This window comes from Salvelinus fontinalis, chromosome 2, assembly GCF_029448725.1.
Source record: "Salvelinus fontinalis isolate EN_2023a chromosome 2, ASM2944872v1, whole genome shotgun sequence".
Taxonomy (NCBI): Eukaryota; Metazoa; Chordata; class Actinopteri; order Salmoniformes; family Salmonidae; genus Salvelinus; species Salvelinus fontinalis.
In genome coordinates, this window is record NC_074666.1 from 90,663,965 (window position 1) to 90,674,663 (window position 10,699).

Sequence of the window (10,699 nt, forward strand, 5' to 3'; positions counted from 1 at the left end):
TTTATCTCCTGATTGATTTGTTTGGTCTGATTACCTCTGTATAAATGAGCCCTTTTTCCAGTTAAGGAAGTAGATGTCTGATATCATGATTATTCTGTATTTTCTCCATGTGTGTTATTGAAATAAGGCTGTCGGTGCCCATTTAGAGCAGAAGGCATCTTCAGTCAGTTGTTTGTTGTAACTGAATCAATGAGTACACAGATTATGATGGGGATGGATTATTAGTATAACAATTCATATAACAAAGGCAGATTCATTTTCTCCAAAACTGTCACGCCCTGACCATAGTTTGCGTTGTATGTTTCTGCTTTGTTTGGTCAGGGTGTGATATGAGTGGGCATTCTATGTTGTATGTCTAGTTTGTCTGTTTCTATGTGTTTGGCCTGATATGGTTCTCAATCAGAGGCAGGTGTTAGTGGTTGTCTCTGATTGGGAGCCATATTTAGGTAGCCTGTTTTGTATTGTGGGTTGTGGGTGATTGTTCCTGTTACTGTGTTCCTGTGTTTACGTTACGGGACTGTTTCGTCTTCGTTCATTTTGCCGGTTTATTGTTTTAGTTCGTTGTTTAAAGTATTCTATTAAAATGGATAATCATCACGCTGCATTTTGGTCCTCCTCTCTTTCGCCCGACGAAGAACGTTACAAAAACAATGTCTCCAACTTTATTCTGAGTTTGTTCCAACGAATCCATTGCTGCTGATAGTTGTGTAAAAATTCACATGCTCCTCCAATTATCAAACACCTTAATAAAGCCCATAACCTGAGCCAAGCTAAGTTCCTTGTCATCACAGCTGATACAGCTGCTCCCAGTTACCGCTCCACCACACAGACAGACATGCACAGTCAGGCATCTACAAAACACACCTTCAGCACTCAATTGAACATGGAAATGATATATCAAAATTGGCGCTTGAGAGTGAGTAGGAAAATAGTATCTACAGTATAGAAAAGCACAGGCAACATAAATTAACAGTATGCAATACATGTAAGAGAGAATTGTTGTTCATTGATACATTATTGTAATACTACAATAGGGACTTATATAATACATGATCATGTCTGAGAGATTAGGAACCCGAGGTACTGTAGAACTATACTCTGGAAAAGAAGGATCAGACATTTATACAGCAGGTACTGGTAGTTGGGAAAATAAGGATCAGACATTTATACAGCAGGTACTGGTAGTTGGGAAAAGAAGGATCAGACATTTATACAGCAGCTACTGGTAGTTGGGTAAAGAAGGATCAGACATTTATGCAGCAGCTACTGGTAGTTGGGAAAAGAAGGATCAGACATTTATACAGCAGCTACTGGTAGTTAGGTAAAGAAGGATCAGACATTTATACAGCATGTACTGGTAGTTGGGTAAAGAAGGATCAGACATTTATACAGCAGCTACTGGTAGTTGGGAAAAGAAGGATCAGACATTTATACAGCAGCTACTGGTAGTTAGGTAAAGAAGGATCAGACATTTATACAGCAGGTACTGGTAGTTGGGAAAAGAAGGATCAGACATTTATACAGCAGCTACTGGTAGTTAGGTAAAGAAGGATCAGACATTTATACAGCAGGTACTGGTAGTTGGGAAAAGAAGGATCAGACATTTATATAGCAGCTACTGGTAGTTGGGAAAAGAAGGATCAGACATTTATACAGCAGGTACTGGTAGTTGGGAAAAGAAGGATCAGACATTTAAACAGCAGCTACTGGTAGTTGGGAAAAGAAGGATCAGACATTTATACAGCAGCTACTGGTAGTTGGGAAAAGAAGGATCAGACATTTATACAGCAGCTACTGGTAGTTGGGAAAAGAAGGATCAGACATTTATACAGCAGCTACTGGTAGTTGGGAAAAGAAGGATCAGACATTTATACAGCAGGTACTGGTAGTTGGGAAAAGAAGGATCAGACATTTATACAGCAGGTACTGGTAGTTGGGAAAACACTAGAATCCCTGAGTGAGTGAAGTGTCAGTAGTTTAACTTGGCAGAAAATCACAAACAACTGTTAGAAATAAATCCCACGGGAGGAAGTACGAGTGGGAGATATCACTATACACTAAAGGGAGAGGAGGTCTGAGACAGGTAGCACGTCCGGTGAACAGGTCAGGGTTCCATAGCCGCAGGCAGAACAGTTGAAACTGGAGCAGCAGCATGGCCAGGTGGACTGGAGACAGCAAGGAGTCATCATGCCAGGTAGTCCTGAGGCATGGTCCTAGGGTTCAGGTCCTCCGAGAGAGAGAAATAAAGAAAGAGAGAAAGAGAGAATTAGAGAGAGCTTACTTAAATTCACACAGGGCACCGGATTAGACAGGATAAATACTCCAGATATAACAGACTGACTGTAACGGTCCTGACCTGTTTTATGTTGTTTTTTGTATGTGTTTAGGTCAGGGCATGTGTTTTGGGTGGGCAGTCTATGTTATCTGTTTCTATGTTGGTTTTGGTTGCCTGGTATGGCTCTTAATTAGAGGCAGGTGTTTTGCGTTCTCCTCTAATTAAGAGTCATATTTAGGTAGGGTGTTCTCACTGTTTGTTTGTGGGTGATTGTCTCCTGTGTCGTCGAATGTATGTACCATACGGGACTGTTTGGCTGTTCGTTTATTTTGATGTCGTCTGTTTCCTGTCCGTGAGTTTACGTGTAGTTATGTAAGTTTATGTTCAGGTTTCGTCGACGTCGTTTTCTTGTTTTGTAAATTTGAAAGTGTTTTGTTTTTCGTGTTGCCATCGTCGTATTGAAATAAAAGATGGCTTATTTCCCAAATGCTGCATTTTGGTCTGATGATCCTTCTCTCCTCTCCTCGTCCGAGGATGAGGAGAGAGACAGCCCTTACACTGACCCTAGCACCCCGACACATAAACTACTGCAGGATAAATACTGGAGGCTGAGACAGGAGGGGTCAGGAGACACTGTGGCCCCATCCGATGATACCCCCAGACAGGGCCAAACAGGAACACTACAATGTGTTGGCTAGTGTGTTAGAGGAACACTAGAATGTACTGACTAGTGTGTTAGAGGAACACTACAATGTATTGGCTAGTGTGTTAGTGGAACACTACAATGTATTGGCTAGTGTGTTAGTGAAACAGGACAATGTAGTTGTCAGAGAGAATCATGTGAAATAGAGACACCAAACATGTCCTCCGTGATATCAGAGATGTTACTTCTTGGATTCAGGAGACCACAACAATACAAACCAAGCCAGGCAGCCTCCAAAATGTACTGTTGTTGTTGTTGTCTGACTCTGATCTGTCCACTATGCTACCCTGGGGCGGCAGGGTAGCCTAGTGGTTAGAGCGTTGGGCTAGTAACCGAAAGGTTGCAAGTTCAAATCCCCGAGCTGACAAGGTACACATCTGTCGTTCTGCCCCTGAACACGGCAGTTAACCCACTGTTCCTAGGCCGTCATTGAAAATAAGAGTTTGTTCTTAACTGACTTGCCTAGTTAAATAAAAAAATAAATAAAAAAAAGGTTAAATGTAAGTCGCTCTGGATAAGAGCGTCAGCGAAATGACTTAAATGTAAATTCTGCTGTGATTTGATCCAGTTGCTACGGAAACTCCCTCTCTAATTGTAGCTGATGACAGACAGAGAGGATTGTGGCTGTTGTAGTACTCAGATGATTCTGTACTCTGCCAGCTCATGCAGCTCCAGGTGTTTGTAAGCCTCCCAGGGGCAGATCTGTTCACAAGAAGCTGAAATGGAAATTGGGTTTATTTTAGAAATAAGACCTGGATCAATCTGCAACGTGTTAAAATCTAAAGGTGATTTCCGATTGAGCTGACATATGCAGCGTTTACCGTGAATGCAATCTCCGCGAACTCTGTAACGCGAATATGCCACAAAACTTCAGTGATACGGATTGAATGCAGCCCTAAGTATTGTTTTTGAATGTCAGACAGACCTAATTTTTTATTTTATTTTATTAGATCACTGTGATATCTATGGATGGAAACATACAGAATAGTTGAATAATGCACAGTATCCTGGGAACCGAATTGAATAATCTCTCAGTTTCACTATAGTTTACCTCAGTGATTAGAGTGAAACTAGAGAGAGGAACAGAGCAGTGTTCAGTTAGGATTCAGTTAGGATTTCAATGTGTATTCCACGGGAACCACGTTGGAAACAAGTTGAATCTCTTTCATGTGTGAGTCCCTTCTTGTATTGTTCTTAAAGAAAGGAAGCTGTAATAGTCTAGAATTAAATGTTTCATTTATTTCACCTTTATTTAACCAGGTAATCTAGTTGAGAACAAGTTCTCATTTACAACTGCGACCTGGCCAAGATAAAGCAAAGCAGTGTGACACAGACAACAACACAGAGTTACACATGTAATAAACAATAAACAAGCCAATAACACAATAAATAAGTCAATGACACAGTAGAAAAAAAAGAAAGTCTATATACAGTGTGTGCAAAAGGCATGAGGAGGTAGGCAATAAATAGGCCATAGTAGCGAAGAATTACAATTTAGCAGATTAACACTGGAGTGATAAATGAGCAGATGATGATGTGCAAGTAGAGATACTGGTGTGCAAAAGAGCAGAAAAGTAAATAAAAACAGTATGGGGATGAGGTAGGTAGATTGGGTGGGCTATTTACAGATGGACTATATACAGCTGCTGCGATCGGTTAGCTGCTCAGATAGCTGATGTTTAAAGTTGGTGAGGGAAATAAAAGTCTCCAGCTTCAGCAATTTTTGCAATTCGTTGGCAGAATGTGTCTGCCAACAGAGAGATATTTTACCAGTAACAAGACCATCCATTCCAGGAATATCATCTCCAAACCTGATGTAAACAATCACTTTGTTATTGTGGAACATTATTAGGACGACCAGATCATCAACTGTAAACTATCTAAATGGTGTCACTGTTAAGGTTGTATGGCTGAACATGAAAAGGAAGGTTTCCTGTATTGTATCACACTGTATGTTCTAATCATTATTTCTCCACCAGTGGTGATTAGTGGGCAGAGATATCAGAGGACCGGCTCATTGTAAAGGCTGGAATGGAATTAATGCAACTGTATCAGACATAGAAACCATGTGTTTGATGTGTTTGATATCTTTCTATCCACTCCATTTCAGTCATTACATTAAGCCTGTACCCACCAGCCTCCTCTGTTCTCTACCTACAAAAGCATTGAGTACCACTTGCTGAACTTGTATAAAAATGAAATAAATAGTGTGCAGGTTGGCATGTATTGTCATGAATCTTGAACTGGAGGCAGCTCTGCAGAGTCGTCAGTAGCTGGCACAGCCACTTAAAATCTGATTTTAAACCTAACCATAACCCTAACCTTAACCCTAACCCTTCATTTAATCATTTGGAATTAATGATTGAAAACTGAAATCTTATTTTCACTTTTGCTGTGTTTGACTGACAGCTAAGATAAGACACCACATGTTGTAATTTAAATGTCAAGTCAAGGCGTAATTCTGCTGCTGCAGGTACCCCGCGGGTTGGCGTATTATTTGGAGATTGGGTTGATTAAGAGCTGAGTTCATTATCTTAAAGACCAAGTCACTATGACGTAGTAATATGACCTGGCACACACCTCACAACCATAAAGAGAGGATAGAGCAATAATCAATATGATACTTTTCCTATTACATGGTGTGTGTGTGAGAGAGAGAGAGAGAGAGAGAGAGAGAGAGAGACCATTGTATTGTGAAAAAACAATCTGCCTCTGTTGTTATTTATAAACTACTATGTTATTTATAGCCTACTGTGTTAGTTACAGACTACAGTGTTATTTATAGACTACTGCACATTGCACGTTCTTTGGCATCTTCTCCTTTTCCAGAGTCCCATTATGAAGATCATTCGGAAAAGCATTCCAAGACAGAAGGTTGACGTCCTATGGTTACATTACAGTCAAGGACATTTATCATCATCATAATACATTTCCATGGTTTCATGGTTTTTATCCATCAGCACATAGTGATAACAAGAGTCCAGCTAGCATCATGGATGTTATCTTGTAGCTTTACTCCACTAGATGTTATTATCTTGTAGCTTTACTCCACTAGATGTTACTATCTTGTAGCTTTAGTCCACTAGGTGTTATATTGTAGCTTTACTCCACTATATGTTATCTTGTAGCTTTACTCCACTAGGTGTTATATTGTAGCTTTACTCCACTAGATGTTATTTTGTAGCTTTACTCCACTAGATGTTATCTTGTAATTTTACACCACAAGGTCTCATTATCTTGTAACTTTACTCCACTAGATGTTATTATCTTGTAGCTTTACTCCACTAGATGTTATTATCTTGTAGCTTTACTCCACTAGATGTTATATTGTAGCTTTACTCCACTAGATGTTATATTGTAGCTTTACTCCACTAGATGTTATATTGTAGCTTTACTCCACTAGATGTTATCTTGTAGCTTTACTCCACTAGATGTTATTATCTTGTAGCTTTACTCCACTAGATGTTATTATCTTGTAGCTTTACTCTACTAGATGTTATTATCTTGTAGCTTTACTCCACTAGATGTTATTATCTTGTAGCTTTACTCCACTAGATGTTATTATCTTGTAGCTTTACTCCACTAGATGTTATATTGTAGCTTTACTCCACTAGATGTTATTATCTTGTAGCTTTACTCCACTAGATGTTGTTATCTTGTAGCTTTACTCCACTAGATGTTATCTTGTAGCTTTACTCCACTAGATGTTATCTTGTAGCTTTACTCCACTAGATGTTATCTTGTAGCTTTACTCCACTAGATGTTATTATCTTGTAGCTTTACTCCACCAGATGTTATTATCTTGTAATTTTACACCACAAGGTCTCATTATCTTGTAGCTTTACTCCACTGGGTCTTATTAACTTGTAGCTTTACTGCACTGGATGTTATCCATCAGTTGTGTGGTGATGAACAGAGTGATGATCTGAATCCCCAGTAGGACGATACCCACAGCTCCTATCAGGCCTGTGTGCTGCTCTATCCAGCGGGACATGCCCCCCAGACAGCCCCCCAGGAAGATGACGCTCTGAGCAGAGAACTCATCCAGCTGCTGGGATCCTACTCCACACTGGGAGTTCCACACTGTGCCGTTCTCCAGGGGGTCCACACAGCAGGTAGCAGGGACCCCACAGGACAGCACCCCCGGGGCAGAGCAGTTATAGTACCTGGGAGGAGGAGGACATGGGAGGGGAGAAGCAAGGACTGTAACCAATTCAATTGGCTGCTTGGATAATGTTATTTGACATAAAAGCAATAACTCTGGTTAAGTAACATATCATCTTCGACAGATTTATATTTTATACATTCTATTTCATCTTTGTTCTTATAGTTTATTCTCTGAGATTAACTCTATTTTACAAGAGAGACCTGCTCAAAACTGACAAAACTATCAAAATGATAGTAACAACCCACATTGACAGACATCAGTTCACAAGGCTGTGTGTCAGTCAATGGACCATGTCATCACAAGTCATGATGTCAATGGTCTGGTCAGTCACATCTCACTCACATGTTGACCTCCCAGTCTCTGTAGTTGTCGGCCCCGCAGCACTGCAGTCCTATCTGGATCTCATCTGTGATGAACCTCAGGTCCAGGTCATCCTGGTAACGCACCATGGCAGCCAGCATACCTGACCTCAGGTATCCCTCTATCTGTCCCTGCAGGCTGTATGCCACGATGGCCGCTAGGACCTGGGCTGCTACCAGGACCAGCACAGTGGCTGAGAAGACCTGGAGCAGGCAGCAGTTCTCTCTCAGAGCCCCCACACAGCCTGACAGGCAGAGGGTAGACAGCACCAAGCCCAGTATCACAAACACCAGCATGGGGTCGGTGCTGATCTGTCCTATTTTCTCCTGAGCGAAGGATTCCTTGTTGATGAGGCCCCACAGTCCCAGGGCCAGGACCACCAGGCCTAGCACCGTGAAGAGGAGGTTGCTGAAGAACAGGAGGTACTTGAGAAGACAGTCTCTCAGGAAGAAGGGCCTGCTACGGGCTTTGTGTTTTACCTCCCTGGTTCTACCCTTGTTCCCTGGTCCATCATTCGGTCCTGGTTCTGGAGCCTGTTCTTCTGTGCTGCTCTCATCAGTCCCCTGAAGGACTCCTGACAACTCTCTATCTGTGTCTTTCTTCAAAGAGGAAACAGGACATACAATAAACAATGAGATTTCACTGAGACAAAAACAACTCATCAAGTTCAGTCTGTAGTGGTCATTGTCTTTAGGTTTAGCCTACTTGCAACCATAGAATTAGAATCTATAGAACGGGTCTCCTCATTCAAGTCAAGAATGGCATAATTGAAGTTTACGCATGACTTTACCAGTCAAATTGACAGGGTTAAAGGTTGCAAGTCCTTTTATTCAATTCTTTTTCTATGCTTGCAACGTTGAAGGGACTGTAAACTCTATTCAATATGATGTACAGTGAGTACATAACTAACAGTATACAGGTTGTCAGACAGACATACAGTTACTCTACCTTTGGTATGAGTGGGCTGGTCTCAGTCTGTGAGGTCTCTCTCCTTAACCAGGGAAAACAAAACCATCTCATGGACTGTAACCTCCTCATCTTCCTAGCTGCCAGGAAACGGTTCTCCCTCTGTCCTCTCAGAAACTATTCTTCCCTTGTCCTCTCAGAAGATATTCTTCTCCTGTCCTCTCAGAAAATATTCTTCCCTTGTCCTCTCAGAAGATATTATTCTCCTGTCCTCTCAGAAACTATTCTTCCCTTGTCCTGTCCTCTCAACGAATGAATGTGTGATGGACGATTCTCCCCTTGTCCTCAGCTAATCAGTGTGTGAGAGGCAGTTCTCCCCGTCTTCCGGTCAGTTTACGAGACTAGAGGAGAGAAAAGGAGAGGAGAGGAGACTGTGTGAGGGGAAAGGGAGAGAGTTGAGGTGGCGGAAGCCAGGTCAGTACAGCTCTATGCAGTGTGGTGTGGTGGGTGGGTCGTTAGCTCAGGGCTCCAGCAGACAGAAGAGTGTATTCATTCATCTACACTGTAGCAAAATAACTTGTAACGGAACGAGAGTTTCTTATTGGTCAAATTCATGTAGAACACTCCCTGTTTTGGACCGTTGCTTTTGTTTGGTGCCTAATGAATAAAGCCCAGGGCTCCCAGGGATTCTAGCAGCATCATGTGAGAGTCACAGTGCAGGCGATTAAGAAGTAATCAGATCACTCCTCAATGACTGTTACACTACAGGGTGAAGTTTCCCTTAGGTACAGATCTAAGATCAGCCTACCCTCCCCAATCCTAAGCTTAACCATTAGTGGGGAAAAGGCCAAACTGACCCAAGATCAGCGTCTACTCAGGCCAACTTCACCCTAGTGTTACAGGAAGAAGAGATGCTCAGGGAACAGACCCCACTTTGATCCACAACAGCCATGTGATGAGGCTGCGGAATGACATCATAATACAGATTTGTGAGAATGTTGTGAGCATGTTGTGTGTTTTAGCCAATGAGTGTCTCTATGGTAGATATAATTACTTCAAAAAGAATGAAGTGAAAACAACAGCAAACTTTAGACACAACCAGTGGTGGAAATGGAGGGAAACCATGGAATCCAATATCCTAAAGCCACATTTAGACACAACCAGAGGTGGAAATGGAGGGAAACCATGGAAACCAATATCCCAAAGACACATTTAGACACAACCAGTGGTGGAAACCAATATCCTAAAGCCACATATAGACACAATCAGGGGTGGAAATGGAGGGAAAGCATGGAAACCAATATCCTAAAGACACATATAGACACAACCAGTGGTGGAAATGGAGGGAAAGCATGAAAACCAATATCCTAAAGACACATTTAGACACAACCAGGGGTGGAAATGGAGGGAACGCATGGAAACCAATATCCTAAAGCCACTTTTAGACACAAAATATTATTTTTAGTATATTTTTTTAGTTGAGTTCCCATGGTTATTTTTTTTACAGTGCTGAGTTTCCAGAATAACTTTTTGAATTCCACCCCTGGACACAACAAAAATCAATTCCAGCTCGTTAAGGATCTGTAGGGTAAGGAGGAGGAAAGGTTTCATTTTATAACAGTATGGTCAGGAATGTGGTCTATTTCTCTCTCTATGCATCAAAATACCTCTAAATACCTTGTCTCTTTTAAAATATACTTTGGCAGAAAATGTGAATCTCTTATAAAACGTATAAACTATAAAATGTCACAATCTTAAACCGGTGTGTGTGTGTGTGTGTGTGTGTGTGTGTGTGTGTGTGTGTGTGTGTGTGTGTGTGTGTGTGTGTGTGTGTGTGTGTGTGTGTGTGTGTGTGTGTGTGTGTGTGTGTGTGTGTGTGTGTGTGTGTGTGTGTGTGTGCGTGTGCGTGTGTGTGTGTGTGTGTGTGTACTATGCAGCTCAGTGCTCCTTCAGAGGAGGACATAAACAACTCCATTACTCCATACTGATTTCTATTAGCAGCTCCCACAGGTCTCCTCACTCTGTTCAACTCTTCAACAGGGTTTGCAATATTTCAAAACATCAACTCCTGAACCATTTAATCAGTCTAGTCTTCAGACGCTTCCGATGTGAACAAATTAGAATTTGACTGTAAACAAAACGTTCAATTATTTACACACTCTACAATCTAGGGGTATATTCTTTATAATGGACCTTTGGGAACGAGGGAAAAAAAAATTCTATAGTATATGGACTCTTCTCCCTCCCCATATATATATATATAAAGATTGCGATATTCTTTTTTAAA

The 10,699-nt window shown here is 41.4% G+C and overlaps 1 protein-coding gene across 1 annotated transcript; it reads right to left on the reverse strand.

Annotated features, from left to right (window-relative positions):
- Positions 1 to 4,214: 4,214 nt before the first annotated feature.
- On the reverse strand, positions 4,215 to 9,498 carry LOC129831462 (tetraspanin-10-like). Its single transcript, XM_055894871.1, has 3 exons — positions 8,455 to 9,498; positions 7,489 to 8,105; positions 4,215 to 7,144 (listed from the first exon to the last, which is right to left on the reverse strand). The coding sequence occupies exons 1-3, from the start codon at positions 8,542 to 8,544 to the stop codon at positions 6,838 to 6,840; spliced, it is 1,014 nt and encodes a 337-aa protein (XP_055750846.1). The 5' UTR covers positions 8,545 to 9,498; the 3' UTR covers positions 4,215 to 6,837.
- Positions 9,499 to 10,699: the final 1,201 nt, after the last annotated feature.

Coding starts and splice junctions, on each gene's coding strand:
- LOC129831462 (XM_055894871.1), bottom strand. CDS start 8,544: ATGAGGAGGTTACAGTCCATGAGATGGTTTTGTTTTCCCTGGTTAAGG. Junction 8,106..8,454: donor CCAGCCCACTCATACCAAAG/GTAGAGTAACTG, acceptor TCCTCTTTGAAG/AAAGACACAGATAGAGAGTT. Junction 7,145..7,488: donor AGAGACTGGGAGGTCAACAT/GTGAGTGAGATG, acceptor TCCTCCTCCCAG/GTACTATAACTGCTCTGCCC.